The sequence below is a fragment of the Mustela lutreola genome, chromosome 14 (assembly GCF_030435805.1).
Source record: "Mustela lutreola isolate mMusLut2 chromosome 14, mMusLut2.pri, whole genome shotgun sequence".
NCBI lineage: Eukaryota > Metazoa > Chordata > Mammalia > Carnivora > Mustelidae > Mustela > Mustela lutreola.
The window spans coordinates 3,464,379-3,485,278 of NC_081303.1; the positions used below are offsets into that span (position 1 = coordinate 3,464,379).

The 20,900-nt window shown below is 38.5% G+C and overlaps 1 protein-coding gene across 13 annotated transcripts in view; it reads left to right on the plus strand.

Moving 5' to 3' along the window:
- PRRC2C (proline rich coiled-coil 2C) overlaps nt 1-20,900 on the plus strand; it is a 95,379-nt gene that overhangs the window by 31,441 nt on the left and 43,038 nt on the right. For all 13 annotated transcript variants that reach the window (XM_059146859.1, XM_059146861.1, XM_059146867.1 and 10 more), the window contains exons 6-14: nt 277-500; nt 3,466-3,548; nt 4,682-4,815; nt 4,892-4,979; nt 6,026-6,170; nt 7,569-7,622; nt 9,629-10,250; nt 18,172-18,341; nt 18,764-19,010. In XM_059146859.1, coding sequence (XP_059002842.1) covers nt 277-500; nt 3,466-3,548; nt 4,682-4,815; nt 4,892-4,979; nt 6,026-6,170; nt 7,569-7,622; nt 9,629-10,250; nt 18,172-18,341; nt 18,764-19,010 — 1,767 coding nt within the window. The remainder of the gene's footprint in view (nt 1-276; nt 501-3,465; nt 3,549-4,681; nt 4,816-4,891; nt 4,980-6,025; nt 6,171-7,568; nt 7,623-9,628; nt 10,251-18,171; nt 18,342-18,763; nt 19,011-20,900) is intronic.

A 20,900-nucleotide genomic window follows, 5' to 3' on the forward strand; every position in this document is an offset into this window, starting at 1 on the left:
ACTTTTGGTGGGACCCTCTTGGTCCGTCTGCTCTGCTTTGGAAGCCACTGTTCTTGATTACCTAACACTTTGAAAGGAGTAGGTCCTAGATTAGATTTTCACTGCCTCTTCACTGTGTTGTTACTCTCTTGAATTTTGAAATATGCCTAGTTTTATTTCACCGTGTTCCATTTTTAGCTTTTTTCTTATGCCCCTGCCCCCTTTTAAATTTCAGTACTGAATTCTGTGGTGCTCTTTCTTTGTTTTAATTGAATTTCTTACCTTTCTCCATACCAGATGTTGCTTGTTGGAGAGATGGTGGTAAGTCTGCTGGCTCACCTTTGACATCTGACCAAGATGAAAAGCTCTCTGCCCAGGATGAAAGCACAGCTGGAACATCAGAACAGAATGATATTCTCAAAGTGGTGGAAAAGAGGATAGCTTGTGGTCCTCCACAGGCCAAACTGAACGGACAGCAGCCTGCTCTTGCTTCCCAGTACAGAGCCATGATGCCTCCTTATGTAAGTATTGTTAAAGGAGTGAGTTGTTAAATAGGTTTTTGCTCTGGGTTCCAAGGAGAGAATTACAATGGGGGAAAGTTCAGGTCTTTATTTGCATTAACATCTAACTAAAAATAACCATTTCTCTCGATTATGGATGCAGGAAATAAATCACAGAAGTATCAGGAGTACCCTGGTTTTTATCATTAATAGGGATCATATATATCCATATCCTGTCAAAATGGTGGGTGTGGCAAAATACATTTAGTGATACTTCAAAGTAGTTATTAGACCCATGGGTAGCCCCACTCTTTATTTAATGAAAAAGCACATATATTACCATATCACAATTTTTTTTAAAAAATACTGTGTTAACAAAATTTTAGCGTGTTTTCTTTTGTAGTACTCTGTATTTTAAATTATGAATTTTAAAACAGACTGCTAAAGAGTGGTTCATGGCACAAAAAAGGTTAGTATGTGCTTTAGTTCTAAAGTTTTCGTTGGTAAACATACCTTTACGTTCTTTTTCACTTCTCATTATGGAATACTTTGAACATATTAAAAAACAGAAATAATAGTACAGTGAACTTCCCCCTTCTTCCATATCTACCATCCATCTTCAGTAGTTAACAACTTGGGGTCAGTCTTGGTTGAGCTATTTCCCACCACCTCCATTTACTAGCAACATCCTAGATACATGATTTCATCCATATGTATTTTAGGTTGTATTTTAAAACATGAAGACTAGGAGAAGAATCCACCATGGCGTTATACCTAAAAGGATAGTTTTTGTTCTTTTATTTTTAAAAATTTTTTAAAGATTTGTTTATTACTTATGGGTGGGGTAGAGTGGGGGGAGGGAGAGTCTTAAGCAGACTTCACCCTGCGTGCAGAGCCTGACACGGGCTCAGTCTCACAGCCCTGAGGTCACCACCTGAGGTGAAACCAAGAGTTGGACACCCAACTGACTGTGCCACCCAGGTGCCCCTAAAGAGTTTTAAAAAAATACCAAGTCAGTATTCAGATTTGTCTGATTATCTCATGATTAGGATCCAAATAACATCTATTCTTTGAGTTGATACTTTTCTTAGGACACCTGTTATCTTTGGTAACTTCTTTCCCTCCATACCACTCCCCCTCCCCCCCTTTTTTGAGCTTGTTACAATTTATTTGTTAACCTGTGGAGTTTCTCATAGTCTGGGTTTTGCTGAATCTGTGTTTGTCGTTTTATTTAATATATACTTGTGACCCATATATTTCTGTAAACTAATGGGTAGATGTGGTGCCTCCTGTGAAACGATACGGTAAATTACATGTGCCCAAGTAAATAAACTAACATTTTTTAGGGGACCCTTCATCTCAAGGAGAGTCAAAGGTCTGGTTCTTATATTTATTTTTACTATGATTTAATTCCTAAGTATTCAGGCTCTAAATACCCATATTTTTTTCACATTTTCTATTTCTTTGTAGTATTTAATTATTCTAGGGTAGAGGAGGGAAATAAATAATTAAAAAATAATTTTTTTAATTTTAGGAGTATGATAAAAATTAGTCTTATATGCTGACCTGGTCTTGAAAAATTATTTACACCTACTGTTGCCTAATAGTTCCAAATTGTTCTTCCGCAGAGCCCTGAAGTTTAGGCTTGGGGCGGGATGTAGACGGGAAAGTTTTGAACGTGGAGATCAGGTGGGCTCTTCTCCCGGTGGGGCAGTCATTCTATTTGAATAAGGTATTCCGCTAACTAACAAAAACAAAAGTGTTCTTAAAACCATCACTATATATTGAGAATTTAAAGATAGTTTCTACAGTTTTTTTGTGGCAAATTCCTAAATTTTAAGCATTTAGTACGTGAAATTAATCTCTGTGCCTGAGGGATCTAATGAAACTTTACCTGTGAACATTTGCCTCCAGCTGTGTGTTTGCTGACTTTCAGTACACAGTGATGTAACCAGAAATTCTTAGTATTCACCGTACCAAAAACTTCTCCATTTGAGCTTCAGCTGCTGCTTAACTTCATTAAGTTTGCTCTAACCCTAGTTAGAAATTGCATCTTTAGATGGAATGATAACCTTTCTTCAAGTACAGAGTAATTTCTTTACCTAACAGGGTTTTGTTGTTGTTACTGTTTTTTATTTAAGAAAAGCTGATCTGTTTCAGGATATAAATTAGTATTCAAGGTAGTACAGTCTTCCTTCTTTTCTCTTCTTGCCTGCCTCCCTCTCCTTCCTCCCCACCCTCTCTCCTTCCTTTTTTCTCCGTCTTTCCTTCTTTGCTTTCTTCTTTTTGTATTTTGACTTGGTTATAAGCAGATAGTTACAAGCATGTCTTTTGACATCTGTTCCCTTCTCTTGGTGTTTTTGTCTTTATAATCTAGCTTTAAACTTCTAAACTTAGTTTCTTGAATCCAGGTTAGCATAGAGAGCAGTTGAGGATTATGATCTGTATACTAACCTGAATCGGGATCCACCTGTTTCCCACCCATGGGAACTCTCCGGTACACACCGTCTTCCTCACTCCCTTGGGTTATGGACCATACTTTTATCTAAACTGAATTTCTCTTTACCAATAAATCCGTCTTCAGTTAATCTACATTATGATGAAGTGTCACATTATTTTCTTTCAAGTCTTTAAACTTAAGGCTTTGCAGTTCTCTGGGGTGCGTGCATGTTGTCTTTTTAGGTTTTTCGTGTTGGTACGTAATCGTTTATGTTATTTTGGTAATGGGATGGCAGAAGTTCTTCCTAGGATGTGTCCTAGTTATTACCTCTATTTGTAAAGTCTTGCTAGATGCAGTTTCTTAACAGATAGCTTGTTACTGTGAGTAAATGATGATATATATCAGTTGATAGAGCTAATTATTCATAGGATGGTTTATTAGAATCTTACTTTCTGTAAATTATAATCTCAGGTTTAGTTAGGGTAACCCTTTTTTTACATATATAACTTGGTTACAAATTTTTCCAATTTTGTTTTCTTCATTCAGATGTTTCAGCAGTATCCGAGGATGGCGTATCCTCCTCTTCATGGTCCCATGAGGTTTCCACCTTCTTTATCTGAAACAAACAAGTAAGGCTATTAAATAATAAAAGTTGCCAAAGCACAAAGGCACATATGTGCTCATTAAGATTTTCTGGAGGAGGTTGGAAGGAAAAAATAAAGATTTCCTGGAGGTTGAATGAATTATGGTGATTGATTCATTATTTTGACCTCAGAATAGAGTTGCCATGAACAAATAATTGACTTTTTTTTTTTTAAAGATTTTTATTTATTTATTTGATAGAGAGAGATCACAAGTAGGTAGAGAGGCAGGCAGGGGGTGGGGGTGCAGGCTTCCCGCTGAGCAGAGAGCCCCGTGTGGGGCTCGATCCTAGGACCCTGAGAACATGACCTGAGCTGAAGGCAGAGGCTTCACCCACTGAGCCGCCCAGGCACCCCAGATAATTGACTTCTATAAGACACAACAGTACTTTATTCTTCTAAAACTTTAAATTGGGGGTACTTGGGTGGCTCAGTCCATTAAGCATCTGCCTTTGGCTCAGGTCATGATCCTAGGATCCTGGGATCAAGCCCCGAATCGGGCTTTCTGCTCAGGAGGGAGCCTGCTTCTCTCTGCCTCTCTGCTCCTTGTGATCTCTGTCTCTCTTAAATAAATAAATAAAATCTTAAAAAAAAAAAAAAAAAACCCTTTAAATTGACATAAGATTCTGAAAACTGAAAATCATGTCCCTGGTAAGACATGATAGTTTTTTATCTGTTCTTTTAATTCCATGGGTTAAATGACTTCCCATTTTCTTTTTTTTCTTTTTTCTTTCTTTCTTTCCTTTTTTTGCATAATGTGAGACTTGAGCATTCTCCTCAATGATTTTTCTTAACATTCTTTATTTTGATATTAGTATTAGGCTTAGCCATATAATTCTTTAACATATTTGTTTTATCTTAAATTTTTGGCAATTAAAAAAACCCATTTTCTGATATTAAATACTTGTAACAGAATTATATATATTGTCCTGAATTTATGTATTAACAGAATTTCTTCATAACACATGTCAGGTACAAAATATTTTGTATATTAAGACGATAGTATATTAGACAATACTAATGTTGAATTGAAATGAATTAAATTTTAGTCTTTTGATATTTATGTAATTTATAATCATTAAAACTTTGTATCTTTTCCCCTCATAACCTCTGTTCATTAGAGGCCTTCGAGGAAGGGGTCCACCGCCTTCATGGGCCTCTGAGCCTGAACGCCCCTCCATCCTTAGTGCATCAGAACTGAAGGAGCTTGATAAATTTGATAACCTAGATGCCGAAGCTGATGAAGGTTGGGCAGGTAAGAGGCAAAATTAATTACTTTTAGTTCTTAGATGTTTTTAAACAGTCAGTCTGAATTTTCCTTAATTTAATAGGTGCTCAGATGGAAGTTGATTATACAGAACAGCTGAATTTCAGTGATGATGATGAGCAAGGAAGTAGTAGTCCTAAGGAAAGCAGCAGGTAAGCTGTTGGATACCTCCCACGAGTGATACTATGAATTCATTCGTATAACATTATCCATCTGTGCAGAGGCTTCATCAATAGTCCTTTGTTCTCTTTTTATAGAATTTCTGTATTTTACTCCAAGAACTTACTGAGTTGGGAAGGTGACTATTGAGCCAAATTTTAAAAGTACAGCTAATCAAGGAACTAAAATTTTATGCTTCTAAAGAAAATACATATTTTTTAAAAGATGTTTAGATCCTAACCATCTAAATGGTGATTTCTTGGAAGACCACATCAGGGACTATTTCAAACTTGTTACTTGCTTCATATTTACAAAACTAGAGAAAAATCACTTGAGTTACTGGAACTGCCTCAAGTCTTTGAGTTTTTACACTTCAGCAAGCAGCATTAAAGTTTGAAGAATGGGAGCTTCACATCTCTTCTCCAATATAGGAGCATCAGAATCAGAAATACATGAGTTATATACCATAAAAATTGGGCTGTTAAAATATAAGGCGCTTGCATGCACACGCTATTAGTCGCTAGACAATTTGGTAGAGTTGGTGGTTTTTAGCCATGGGATTGTAGTATACTGCTGTTTCGAGATCAGTTATGAGCTGCCTTGCACTTGTGATTAAAAAAAAATACTGTAGTTTGACTTCTGTCTTTTCATTAAGTCAGGATAAATTAGAACACAGGTATTAATTATAGTATTACTTGGTTGCATTTAGATGAGACTTTTGGGGTTGGAGTGATACAAAATGGTGGGGCTGTAGTCCTTTGTGAAGTTGTATGTCAAGTGTGAGTGTCCGTATTTGACAATTATGCTACTGTACTTCAGACCTTGTGATGATAACTTGGCTAAACCCAATTCCATATTGATATATGGCATAGAATGAATGAATGAATGAATACACCACTAGGTCACAAGACCATCTCATTCCTTGATATACTCCCCCCCCAACCCATATACAAATAATCTTATATAGACAAAACACTTTTACTTATGGTGTAGTCTGTCTCCTTTACTTTCTTACTTCACCTGGATTTTAATTCCTTAGTGAGGATCAAGGTTCAAAAGCTTCTGAAAACACTGAAAACCGAAAAGAAGCAGATGAAGCTCGCAACGCTCAGTCCTCTTCTCAGATACCTGCCCAACCATCGCTGTCAAAAGGTCCCTATGGGAAGGGACCTCCGTTTAACCAGGTTTGTTGGACTTAAGGAGATCATATTCACTACCTGAACTTTCATTGAATTCATCATAAAGTTGAAAGAAGAGTTAGGAAGGAAATTATCTTTTGTCTTGAGCAGTTGAAGATGTAAACCACAATTTTATTGCATATTTACAGGAACTGTCAATATAGTAGCTAAAATTATTAAATAGAAACTAAAATTTCACTTTTTTTCTGTCTTGTAATAGTGTGGTCCTATTAAAGTCTGACAAGAGTCTGACACTTACTAAGTTTTTATAAACTGTTTTTCCAAACATTGCTAAGTGCTTTATGGTTGATTGAGTATTCTGTAAATTCTAGTCAGTATTCATATGTGAAATAGTATGCTGAGTAGGAAAATCACATGTAAGGAGTAGATAAATCTCTTAAGTGTGAGTCATTTTGAAGAACATTGTTAAAGAAAGGAGGTAATGTAGGTAAACAGATACACTTGATCCTACTTCCAAGAAACTGCATTGCAAGCTGGGAATTAAAAAGGGCTGTCGTCCAGAGAACCCACTCCACACCTAGTGCCCTCAGCATGTAGTTGTTGAATTCATTCAGAACAGATGAGAAACTTTCCCTTCAAGGAGATAAGGTAGGTAGCTAGCAGTCTCTGTAAAATGAAAAGACATCAGGTATCATTTGCAAGACAGTGTGACAGCTGGTGTGGCAGAGCGCACGTAGTGGGTTCTTAGCGCATTCTCTGGAAAAGGTTTTGCCAAAGACTCGGTACTTGAAGTGGGAATTAACCAGGAAACAAAGGGAAGAGAGAAATTTTAAGCAGTGGTAACATGTTCAGAGTAGAGAAGCATGAGAAAGCATGGCACATTCTGTAAATCTCAAGTAGTTTGATACAGGAAAGGAGTTAAAAGAGCTACGTGACAACCAGTTGTTCAATGTGTGCTCTTCAGGGAAGTTTGAATCTTGTCCTTAAGGCATTGGTTAGTCATTGGAGAATTTGTGAACTCTGAAAAAGAATTTTTCAAGTTTTTTTTAATAATAAAATTCATGTTTCACGTGACTTTAATTTACTGGCTTAACATGGGGAGTGATAATTCCTTTCTTAGAAAAGAATAGAGGAATATCATATGCCATATCTTGGTGTCTTGATTTGTGTGTGTGACATTGAGGTATATATTAGCAAGTGAATAGGGTTGTAACTGTAGCAAGTGAGTATGTATTGTATTTGATTCTCAATATGTTCTAGGTGTTTCATTTCTTTAGGTAAGTTTCTGCATTTAGTTTGCCATTAGGAAAAAATTCAGAGAAAGAATAGGGCTTACATAAATAAAATTTCAAAACTAAAGGCGTACTTAAGTACGTTCAGAAATATTTCTAGTTAGATATCTTTTATCTGGTTATTTTGTAATAGTCCTTATCTTTATAACAGGAACGTGGACCATCTTCACACCTGCCCCCACCTCCAAAATTGCTTGCACAGCAGGTAAACCTTAAATGCTTCTTTGCAGTCTATATGTATTATTTGTGGTGTATGTATTTTTTATGTATTTTGACTTTGTTTTAATGGAAAGATTTCTGTATGTTTCTTATTTAATAGCTTTTATGAAACAATTATGGATATTACCTTGTTCTTTGCGTTTCTTCCTCTTTTTCTGCTCCTCTTTATTCTCAGCCGATATGCTTCCTCCTGATTTCACTAAGAAGATGAGAAGCAACTGTTTTTCCCATTTCAGTGCCCTTCCCATTCTGACTTCTTCCTGGCCTTGCTGCTAAGACCAGCCCTTCTACTGCCCCTTGCTCCCATCTCTTTCGCTCACCGGTAATATCACCTCCCATCTTAAGAAACTTTAAGAAAATTCACACCTTCCTTAACTCTTACTACCCTCCTTACTACTATAGTTTCCACCCTATTTCTCTGTTCTCCTTGGTGGCAAAATAGTTTTAGTGAGCTATTTACACTTACTGTGCTCACTTTCTCTCTCATCTAACCCTTTCCAGTTACACTTTTTCATCACCACTATACCTTTGAAACTATTATTATGAAAGTCAGTAATGGTTTCCATCTTGCCCAGTTCAGTTCTCTTGTCTCCGTTTTACTTAGTTTCAGTAGCGGCTGACATAGCTAATCTTTCCGTCCTTCTTAAAAGACTATTTTTTTTACGTTTAAGACATCACACTATTGTGTTCTCTTTCTTTGGTTTGTATTTTCTTCTGTGCCTTTATTGAAGGGGGGAAGTGCACACACACATACACAACAGGAAGCGGGAGGAGCAGAGAAAGAGGGAATGAGAGAATCCCAAGCAGACTCCCCACTGAATGTGGAGCCCGGCACAGGACTTGATCCCACGCTCTGAGATCATGACCTGAGCCGAAATCAAGAGTCTGACACTTAACTTAATAAGCCACCCACGTGCCCTCGGTGTTGGAGGGTTAAGGGCTGTGTTCTTATTCCTTTTTCTGACTCTTTCCCTGGAAGATCTTATATATGTGCTTGTGGAACTTATCTGTAGCCCTTAAAGTTCTACCCTAACTTCAAGAGTTACATATTTAGTGATCAACTAAGCATCTTTACTTGGATTTCTGCCAGATAGGTCCAGACCATAAAATAGAGTAATAGTAAAATAGAGAGTCTAGATCATATATATCTATATATTTTATATTTAGTCCAGTGTTTTCATCATCCCGTTTTCTCCGTTGTAAGGATTCTGACTGGTTATGTGGCTTTCCAGATTTCTTTACCCTACAAGCTAATAAAAATGAGTACTTTTTATTTTATTTATTTTATTTTTATTTTAACATTCCAGCGCTTCAGGTGCTCTTATCCTGCTAATTTTCCCATAGTTACTGGCAGTGGTTGTCATTGTTCTAGAACGTACCAGTTTGAAGTCTTTCAGGTGATGCCTACGTTCCACTGTGGGTTCTGGGTGTGCATTTCTGCAGCTTTCAATTCAGAGATCGAGAACTGTCTGTACAGGCTGATTTCCAGGGATTTCTTCTTCTGTGAAGTGTCGGCAGTAGTCGTGTCTTCGTCTTCACTTAGCATCTCTGGCTGGCTGTTTTTCCCTGTAACTGCACCTTTTGTCTTCTCAGGGCTCACATGACACTGTTCTGCATCTTCATGGACTTTCTCTCTAGGGGTTCCATCGCTGAGTTACGAGAACTCACATTCTAAATTCCTTCGTGTCTAAATTTAGATTTTGAAATCATGTTGTGACAGCTTCTTATTTTATTCAACAAATTCTTTGCACAGTAATGTCTGCCACAATAAATAGGTATGTGGCCTAGATTAATTGTTCTGGTCTTAGTTTGGAGAATTATCTAAATATTTTCCCCATGTTACTCCTTGTTTGTATTTTCATATGTATGCTTTATCAGAAATAGTCATGACATTTTGTCGAGTTTTTCCTTCCCTCTTCATGTCTGTGATACCCATTGTTATTTGGAACTAGATCTGTCATATTCACCTTATCATTTATTGTAATGTTGCAGCATCCTCCTCCAGACCGACAGGCAGTGCCTGGAAGACCAGGCCCTTTCCCTGCCAAGCAGCAAGTGCCAGATGAAGATGAAATTTGGAAGCAAAGACGAAGACAGCAGTCAGAACTTTCTGCGGCCGTGGAGCGCGCTCGGAAACGGCGTGAAGAGGAAGAGCGAAGAATGGAAGAGCAAAGGAAGGCGGCGTGTGCGGAGAAGCTGAAACGACTGGATGAGAAGCTCGGCATAGTGGACAAGCAGCCGCCTCCAGAGGAGATGAGAGACAGGGAGCGGGACAAAGAGCGGGAGAGAGAGAAAGAACTCGAGAGAGAACAAGAGCGCGAGCGAGAGAAGGAGAGGGAGAGAGAGAGGGAGAGGCAGCAGGAGAAGGAGAGAGAACTGGAGAGAGAGCAGGAGAAGCAGAGAGAGCTGGAAAAAGAAAGAAAGCAAGAAAAAGAGAAAGAACTAGAAAGACAGCAGGAAAAGGAAAAAGAACTGCAGAAGATCAAAGAACAGGAAAAGGAATGTGAGTTGGAGAAGAAAGAAAGGGAAAAAGTGGAGGAAAAAACTGAACACAAAGAACCTACTTTAGAACCTGTGGTAGAAAAACCAGAAAGTGAGACCAACTGTAATAAAGGTATGAGAGTCTTGTTCTTATGTAGGAGGCTTCATAGTGCGGCTGGTGTGGGTGTCCACGTGTGTTTGATGTATGCATGTCATCCACATGAAAACGAGGTTTCTTTTGTTTTCAAGATTGATTTTACAGAAATCTTATTTACAGAAAACTTATTTACAGAAAGAGCATGTAGGTGCACATGTGTGTGAGCAGGGGGAGGGCAGGGCGAGAGTAAATGTCAAGCAGACTCCCCACAGAGTATGGAGGCCAGTGTGGGGCTGGCTCCCAGGATCTTGACATTGTGACCTGAGCCAAACTCAGCAGTCAGATGCTTAACCAGCTGAGCCACCCAGGCATCCCAATTGAGGGTTTTTGTTTTTTTTTTTTTTTTTTTAAAGACTTTATTTATTTATTTATTTGGCAGATCACATGTAGGCAGAGAGGCAGGCAGAGAGAGGGAAGGAAGCAGGCTCCCCGCTGAGCAGAGAGCCCGATGTGGGGCTCGATCCCAGGACCCTGGGATCATGACCTGAGCCAAGGGCAGAGGCTTTAACCCACTGAGCCACCCAGGCGCCCTGAGTTTTTTTTTTTTTAATAGAAGCTGAATTTTATTGGAGACTTTAATATGCTCTTTTCCCCTATTTTTTTATTATGGTGAGATATATCTAACAAAATTTAGAATTTTAACCATTTTTAGGTGTACAGTTTAATGGTATTAAATACATTGATGATGATGTTCCATCATCACCACTGTCCGTCTCCAGAACTCATTCCATCCTGTGAGACTGAAACTGTACCTGTTAAACAATACTTCCCTCTTCTCCCCTGTTCTAATTTCTGTCTCTGATTTTGACTGTTTTCAAAAGTGCCTCATACAGAATTGGTCTTTTGGTGAATGGCTTATCTCATTTAGTACAATGTCTTACAAGGTTCATCCATGTAATGGCATATTTCAGAATTTTCTTTTTAAGGCTAATAATCTGTATATAAAACCACATTTTGCTTACCTGTTTATCTGTTCATGGGCACTTGGATTGATTCCATATTTTACCTATTTTGAATAATGCTGCTGTGAATGTGGGTGTACAGAGACCTTGTTGAGACCCTGCTTTCATTTTTTTGATTACATACTCAGAAATGGAGTTGTTGGATCTTACGGTAGTTCTGTTTTTGTTTGAGGAACCACCATACTGTTTTTTCACAGCAGCTGTACCATTTTACATTACCACCAGCAGTGCACAAGGGTTCTAATTTCTCCACATCCTTACTAACATCTGTTACTTTCTGGGGTGTGGGGTTTTGATAGTAGGCTTCCTAGTTAAGTGTGAGGTGGTATCTCACTGTAGTTTTGATGTGCTCTTGGCCAGTGATTAGTGATGCTGAGTATTATCTTTTCATTTGTTTGTTGGCCATTTGTGTATCTTTACAGAAATGTCCAAGTCCTTTTCCGTTTTTAATCAGATTGTTGCTGCATTTTAGGAGTTTAGATAGGTTGCCTTTTCACTTGATATTCTGTTCATGTACAGAACTTTAAAATGTACATGAAACCCATCTATTTTTTTCTTTTGCCTTTGGTGTCAAGTCCACGAAGTCATGGCCAAATCTGATGTCATGAAGCTTTTGTTCTGATTTCTTCTAAGAGTTTTATACTTTCATGTTTTACATTTACATTTTTGACCTGTTGTGTGGTAAGTTTTGTACATTGTGGTTGGGTAGGAATTGAGCTTCGTTCTTCTGCGTGTGAATATTCAGTTTTCCCAGTACCGTTGTTGGAACGACTGTTCTTTCCCCCTTTGAATGGTCTCAGCAGCCTCTTCTAAAATCATTCGACTGTGTATGTGATGGTTTATTTTGGGATCTTGATTCTATTCCATTGCCCTATCTGTCTGGCTTTATGTTAATGTCTTACTGTTTTTATTACTGCAGCTTTGTTGCATGCTTTTATTTTCTAAAGATTCTTATTTATTTATTTATTTGACACAGAGAGAGGGAGAGAGAGAGATCACAAGCAGGCAGAGAGGCAGGCAGAGAGGGGGGAAGCAGGCTACCTGCAGAGCAGAAAGCCTGATGTGGGGCTCAATCCCAGGACACTGAGATCATGACCCGAGGCTTAACCCACTGAGCCACCCAGGCAACCCTGTTGTATGCTTTTAAATCTAGATATGTGAGTCCTCAATCTTTGTTAAGTTTTTCATGATGTATGGGTGTTTGTTTTTGTAAAGAACACCGTTGAGATTTTCACGGGAATTGCATAACTCTAGGTTGCTTTTGGTAGCGTTGATAATGTTCACAGTAAAGTCTTGCAGTCTGTGAGCATTGGGATGTGCTTCCATTCATTTATGTCTTAATTTCTTCCAGCAGTATTTTGTAGTTTTCATTGTACAAGGCTTTCACCTCCTTGGTTAATTCTTAAGCATTTTATGGGTACCTTGCTGGTTTAGTCGGGAGAGTGTGTAGCTCTTGATTTCGGGGTCATGAGTTCAAGCCACACATTGGGTGTAGAGATTACTTAAATAAAAACCTAAAAAAAATTCTAAAGGATTTATTTTATTCTTTTTGATGCTATTATAGATGGAATTGTTTTTGTAATTTCCTTTTCCGATCAGTCGTTATTAGTATATTAGAGATGCAGGTAATGTGAGCAGATAATACAGTCTTACATGTAGAAAACTCTAAATCTCAGGGGACCCAGAATAGCTAAAACTGTCTTGAAATAAAGTAACAAAGCTGGAAGACACACACACCTGGATTTAAAAACTTAACTACAAAGTTAGTGTTGTAGGAATTTGTTCATTTCACCTTGCTTATTCTATTTGTTGGTATATACTTATCCATAACACTCTCATAATCCTTTTTATTTCTGTAGAATTGGTAGTAATGCCCCAATTTCTATTTCTGATTGTAGTAGTTTGAGTCTTCTCTCTTTTTTTCTTCGTTGACCTGCCTGGTTAAAGGTCTGTCAATTGATCTTTTCAAAGAATCCACTTGTAGCTGCATTAATATTTTTCTATTTTCCTATTCTCTCTGTTGTGGATCTCTGTGTTGATCTTTATTGCCTTTCTTCTGGTAGTCTTGGGTTTACTTTGTTATTCTTTTCCCTTACATTGTAACACTAGGTTTTGAATTGGAGATCTTTATTTTTTAATGTAAGCATTTATAGCTGTAAATTTGCCCCCTTTGCACCACTTTTGCTGCATCCTATAAATTCTGGTATGCTGTGTTTTTGTTTTTATCCATCTCAAGTATTTTCTAATTTCGCTTGTCATTTATTCTTTGATCCCTTAGTTGTTTAAAAAAGAGTGTTGTTTAATGTCCATGGACTTGTGCGTTTTTCTGTTTCACTTCTCTTTTTTGATAATTAACTTTTGTTAATGTCTCATATAAGCAGAAAATGCTTTATATGAGATTTATCATTTTAAATCTATTGACTGTTGATATTGTGGCCTAATGCACAGTCCGTTTTGGAAAATGTCCTGTGTGCATGTGTGAAGAACGTGATGTCTGTTGTTCGATGGCGTGTCCTGTAGGTCTGTTAGATCTGGTTGGCTTATTGTATTCAGTCCTTTGTTTCCTCACTGACCTTCTGTCTGGTTGTTCCATCCATTATTGAGAGGAAGGTATTGAAGTGTCCAACTGTAAATGTACAGCAGTCTGTCCCTTCAATGCTGTCGGTATTTTGCTTTCATACATTCTGATGGTCTGTTATTAAACATATTAAATATGTAAAAATATTTATAATGGTTATATGCTGCTGCACTGAACCTTTTATTAGTAGTACATGTCCTTTGTCTCTTGTAAAACTTTGAATTCAGAGCCAGGCTTGTCTGGTATTTAGCATAGCCACCTTGCTCTCTTGGTTCCTCTTGCTATGGAATATCTGTGTTCATCTTTTCATTTTCAAACTGTTTGTGTCTCTGGATCTTAACTGAGTTTCTTAGAGATAACCTGTAGTTGGATCATGTGTTCAGTTCAGTACATTTTAAGTAAGTAATTGATTAGAAGGGACTTATTTCTCATGTTTTGGTATTTGGGTTTTATATGCCTTATGTCCATTTTTGCCCCTTGTTTCCTGGATTACTGTCTTTTGTGTTTAGGTGATTTTTTTTGTATTGAAACATTTTTAAATTCCTTTCTCATTTCTTTTTGCTTATATTCTGTAACTACCCTCTTTGTTTTGACCATGGGGATTACATAAACATGCAAAAGTTAAAACACTAAATTTATACCAGTTTAACTAATAATACACAAAAATTCCTGGGGTGCCTGGGTGGTTCAGTGGGTTGAAGCCTCTGCCTTCAACTCAGGTCATGATCCCAGAGTGCTGGGATGGAGCCCCGCATCTGATTCTCTGCTTGGCCGGGAGCCTGCTTCCTTCTCTCTCTCTGCCTGCCTCTCTGCCTACTTGTTATCTCTGTCAAATAAATAAATAAAATCTCTAAAAAAAAAAATTCATTCCTTTTCCTTTAACAGTTACATTTGTATTCCCTTTGGTTGTTGCTATCAGAGATTTACATCTTTAACTTCGTATCCCCAGAAACAAACTACTAATTAATTTTAAATGCATTAGTTGCTTAAATCATGTGGAAAACAATATGGAGTACAAACCAAAATGTAATGTTACTATCTTTTAGATTAATAATTGGCTTATTTAAAGAAATAACTCATTTCATAAATCACGTGGACATAGAGTTACCTGCTACTACTGCCTTTTATAATTGCCCATGTATTTGCCTGTATTGTTTCTTTGTCATGCAGTTTTAGTTTACTGTGTGCTTTCCTTTTCATTGTACTCTGCAGGACTCTTGAGCATTTGTTGGATGGCAGGTCTAGTGATAATGAACTCTTTCATAGCTTTCATCTGGGAGTATTTCAATTTCTCCTTCATTTTTGGAGAACAGTTTTGCCACATATAGTATTCTTGGTTGATAGTTTTTTGGTTTTGTTTTGTTTGTTTTGCTTTTAATACTTTGAGATGCCTTCCAGCCTCCAGTGTTTCTGATGAGAAATCAAATAGTTTTATTGAGAATGCCGTGTATGCGACTTCTTTAGTGCTGTCCTGCTGCTTTCAGGATTCACTCTTTGGCTTTTTAAAGTTTCATTATAAGGTGTCTCAGTTTGGGACTCTGAGAATTTGTAGAGCTTCTTAGAAATATATTCATGCTTTCATCAAATTTGAGATATTTCTGGCCATAATTTCTTCAAATAGTCTCTTTGCCCCTTTGTCTTTCTCTTGCTTCTGGACTCCTTCTCCGTGTGTATGTTTGGTCTCTTGATCTTGTCCTATAGGTATCTTAAGCTCTGTTTATTTTTTTGCTCTGTTCCTCAAACATAATTTCCATTATCCTATCTCCAAGTTTGTGAATTATTTCTTCCACTTGCTCCAGTGTGGGTTTAAATGTAAGGGGAGTGTGCCTGGGTGGCTCAGTTGGTTAGGCATCCGACACTTGGTTTTAGCTCAGGTCATGATCTTGTGGCTCTGTGCTCAGCGGGAATCTGTTTGAGGATTCTCTCCCCCTGCCCCTCCTCCCAGTTGTGTGTGTGTGTGTGCACACTCTCTATCATAAATCTTTACAAAAAATGTGAGGTGGGAGGTACGTAGCTCATACTGTGCTAAGAGCTCTAATTGACTGGCATTAACCACAGTTTATCACAAGTAGGCAGAGAGGTTGGCAGAGAGAACAAGGAAGCAGGCTCCCTGCTGAGCAGAGAGCCCGATGCGGGGGCTGGATCCCAGGACACTGAGATCATGACCTGAGCCGAAGGCAGAGGTTTAACCCTCTGAGCCACCCAGGTGTCCCAGTAAATTTCATTCTTAATGAGCAGTTTATTGTTAAAATAGAAGTAGTCCTATTTTGGGGTGCCTGGCTAGCTCAGTTGGTTAAGTGTCTGCCCAGGGTCCTGAGATTGAGCCCTGCATCAGGTGCTCAGAGGGGAGCCTGTTTGTCTTACCTCTGCCATTCCATTCACTTGTGTTCTCTCTCTCTCTCTGTCAAATAAATAAATAAAATCTTCAGAAAAAAAAAAGAAAAAAGGTAGTTCTGTTTCAGTCTGTTTCCTGTTACAGAAATAATGAAAACTTTTTTTAAAATCTCAAAACTTAGTCTTTCTACAAGATCATGCTGCTTGAAATTATATTACAAAGTTATTCACAATTTTCCTTTAATTTTTTACTTAGAGTCATCAGACTTGGCTCTTTGTAAAAAAAAAAAAAAAAAAAAAAAAGTTGAGTGTGTTACCTTAACTTTTTTTTTTTTTAACTTATTTATTTGACAGAGATCACAAGTAAGCAGAGAGGCAGGCAGAGAGAGTGGGGGAAGCAGGCTCCCCGCTGAGCAGAGAGCCCGATGGTGGGGTTTTATCCCAGGACCCTGGGATCATGACCTGAGCTGAAGGCAGAGGCTTTAACCCACTGAGCCACCCAGGCACCCCTTAACTTTTTTTAATGAGATAAGGCAGGCCCCTGTCAGATTTAATAAATTTTTGTATTAATGTATGTAGAAATAATTTGATATTGATAATGGGCTTTTGTTATGTATCACAAGCACAGGTTGCTCATAATACTAACAAAGTAAAATTTCTCACCATAGAAGTGAAAACCGCGGGCACATGGGGTAGCTCAGTTGTTAAGCATCTGCCTTTGGCTCAGGTCATGATCCCAGGGTCCTTGGGATTGAGCCCCGCATTGGGCCTCCTGCCCACTGGGAAACCTGCTTCTCTCCCTCCCACTCCCCCTGCTTGTATTCTCTCTCTTGCTATGTCTGTCTGTCTGTCTGTCTGTCTCTCTCAAATAAATAAATACTATCTTTTAAAAAGAAGCAAAAGCCATTGGCTTAGCTTAATATTGATGATTACTGTCAGCCTTAGGGAATCTCATTAACAGATGATGAGAAAGGACTATAGATTCAAAATAAGGAAATTCACATTTTAGTCCTTGTTCTGTCAGTGATACAGTGATTAATTTAACTGTCAGACGAGACTGTCTACACCATTTATTTATGCTTTTCTTTTTAATCATTATTTCATGGTGCTTTTATTTTCATTCACATCTCTATTTTTTATGGCAGTTTAACTTCTGCTGGGTTCATCAGCATGATGTGCACTTTTGATTTTTAAGTGTTGGACCTACTGGCTCTCTTTTCTTTCTAATACTTTATTTTTCTTTTTACAACATTCTTAATATTGAATGTAATGCCAGTAAGAAAATATGGTTTGTGATTCTTGAGAGCATGGTTTTTACATTGGCACAATAAACTTCATTAAAAAATTCATCCCTAGTTTTCTGAGAAGAGGATTTATAACAAGCTTGCTTTGTAATTGTGACAAATGACATTGTCTAGAATGGATATCTTTTTTTTAGGATGAGAAATTGTTATTTAGTTAGTAAATAAATATGTATATGGTTCTTTTTGGTATCATTCTTGATACTCTTTACATAGAATGATAATTTATTTGTTTGAAGATAGCCATGATCACTATTGTCAGACTTCGATTCATTAGTTTCTTTATAGATAATCATCTCTTCTTCAAAAAGCAAACTGTTGTGTTACATTTTATATTTAGGCCATAAGTGTTTTCATGTAAGTCCTCGTGAACCGCAGGTAAATACTGACAAGATTAATAGCTATGGAAACAATGGGAAATAGGTAGTATTTGATGTTTTTTACTATCACAAATTATCAAATACAAATTTTTGGTGTAACTTGGACCTGTGATCTCTAAAGAACCTGGCTTTGAGGAAATCTAAGGTTTTGTTACTTCATTGTTAACCTCATTGATTGCTACCAGTATTAGAGTACAGAACAGTTTTTTTTGGCCGTTAAGGATGCTTTCTTCCTCATGAACCTTTTTAAAAATCTCTAATAATTTTATGCCAGTGCACACATCTTGTATTTGGTAAGTGTCATAGGTGAATATCGTTATTTTTCACCCTTTTTTTGGACAGAGGATGATGCAGTTTTCACTCGACAAGATAGCAGTCGCGGTGAAAAAGAGACCACACAAGTGGCACATGAAACAGAGCCAGAATCGGGCTCTCAGCCTCGACCTGCTGTGTTATCTGGTTATTTTAAACAGTTTCAGAAGTCTTTACCACCTCGATTTCAGCGGCAGCAGGTAACAGTAAAACATTTTATCACGTATGTGTGATTGAAAAGGTTACTCAGTAGTCTGAGAAGTAGTTTGACACGAAACGTAAAATACACAAAGCACAAAAATTTTCCATAAAATTCTTTACCTTTTTAATAGAAGGTTGTTGATAATGGATTTCACCATAAACTTCTGTCTCAGTATTCTCTCCTCTGCCTCATTTATAAACACCATCCTCCTTTCTGGGGAATGATTTCTCTAGTATAATTAATGCGTGATTCAGTCCGTAAGGCCAAAATGTCATGACCGATCTTGTGTTCTTTCGACTTACCATCTCTCGCTGTAAACTGTCTGTGGAGTTCTTTTCCCTGTTACTTTCTGGTACGGTTGATTCCGTTGATTTATCCCGTGGAGCTACAGTCTCAAGATGTGGGATCCTGCCTTCTCAGGAGCAGATGAAGCAGCAGCAGTGGCAGCAGCAGCAGCAGGGTGTGCTCCCGCAGCCTGTGCCTTCCCAGCCGTCCAGCGGCGCCGTCCCTCCGCCGCCACACAGACCTCTCTACCAGCCCATGCAGCCTCACCCTCAGCATCTGGCCTCTATGGGTTTTGATCCCAGGTGGCTCATGATGCAGTCGTACATGGATCCTCGGATGATATCCGGTAGACCAGCCATGGACATCCCGCCCATTCATCCCGGTGAGTGGAAGTCGATGTGTGGCTCACTGGCGGCCCCGTGGGTCGTCATCCTGCCGTTCCTCCTCTGATCTAGGAAGAACTTAAAGTAGGGTGCCTAGATGTATTTTTTAAGATTTTATTTATTTATTTGAGAGAGAGTGCATGTGCACAAGTGGGGAGCAGGAGTAGAGGGAGAAAGACAAGCAGACTCCTGCCCAGCAGGGAGCCCAACTCAGGGCTCCATCCTACGTCCCCAAGATCATGACCTGAGCTGAAGTTGGATGCTTAACAGACTGAGCCACCCAGGTGCCCCTAGATTTTTTCTTTTTTTTTTTCTTTTAAGATTTTGTTTATTTATTTGGTAGATAGAGAACACAACTGGGCAGAAAGGCAGGCAGAGAGAGAGAGGAGGAAGCAGGCTCCCCGCTGAGCAGAGAGCCTGATGTGGGGCTCAATCCCAGGACCCTGGGATCATGACCTGAGCCGAAGGCAGAGGCTTTAACCCACTGAGCCAGCCACCCAGGCGCCCGATTTTTTATTTTTAAAGATTTTATTTTAGAGAGTGAGTGAGCACACATGAGTGGGAAGGGCAGAGGCAGAAGCAGAGGGAGAGAGCATCTGAAGCAGATTTCCCAATGAGGACGGAGCCTGACATGGGCTCAGTCTCCCAACCATGAAGGATCACGACCCGAGCCAAGAGCAAGTGTCAGACATGTACCCAGGCACCCCAGGTTGCCTAGATTTTTTTTTTTTTTTAATTTAAAAGATTTATCTTTTTTGAGAGCAAGAATGCACACAAAGGCTAGGGGAGGGACAGAGGGTAAGACAGAGAGACTCTGAAGCAGACTTATCACTGAGCAGGGGGCCTAATACAGGGCTCAGTCTCAAGATCCTGAAATCATGATCTGAGCTGAAATCAAGGGTCAGACACTTAATTGGCTGAGCCACTCAGGCGCTCCGAGGGTGCCTAGATTTTTAATCAAAAAGTCTGTAACTTTCAGCACAGAGTAGTTAAGTGCCAGACACTGTATCATATATGTGATAATACCAAAACACTAGTTCTTTTCTGTTTTGTAAATATTTAAAAATTTTTTTAGTCTGAAAATATTTTCTGTCATTTGCTAAATTGTTTTCACTCTTTTAAGTGTTAAAACATTTAAATTTTGTCCCTGTATTCTGTATTCCAGCTTTTCAGTTTTGTCTACCAAATACTTGAGTTTTCCCATGGGAAGCTGAAAACAAGTGGATCAGTAGTGTTGCATGGAATCTGTCAGGATGAATCCAGAGAATTCATGAGCAGAATGCTGTAGAGGAAAATTTGGGGGGTGTTAAGATATGATCAAGAACCATGTCTTGGGATGCCTGGGTGGCTCAGTGTGTTAAGTGTCTGCCTTTAGCTCAGGTCATGATCTCAGGGTCTTGGGATCGAGCCCCGCATTGGGCTCCCTGCCCAGCGGGGAGCCTGCTTCCCCCTGCCCCTCTCTGCTTGCCTCTCTGTCTGCTTGTGATCTCTGTCTGTCAAATAAATAAAATCTTTGAAAAAAAAAATCATGTCTTAATTTCAAAAATTTCTACTGCAATTTTCAAATTTAAGAGGCAGAATAAATAGCATTGATCAACTAATTAAACTAAACTACATGGAATTATCTGTAAGAAATATTTTCTCTGGAAATCTGTCACTACTGGTATAATCATCACTATGTTTTTATTAACATGCACAGAGGTATCATACATGTTATTTGATAGGCATTATATATATATATATTTTTTCCTTTAAAGTAAAAATAGGCTGCTGTTAAGGTTTGCTTTGTTTGTTTCCTCAGTTCTTAAACCTTTTTTTAAGATTCTATTTATTTGAGGGGGGGGGGGGGGAAGAGGGAGAGAAGCAGGCTCCCTGCTGAGCAGGAAGCT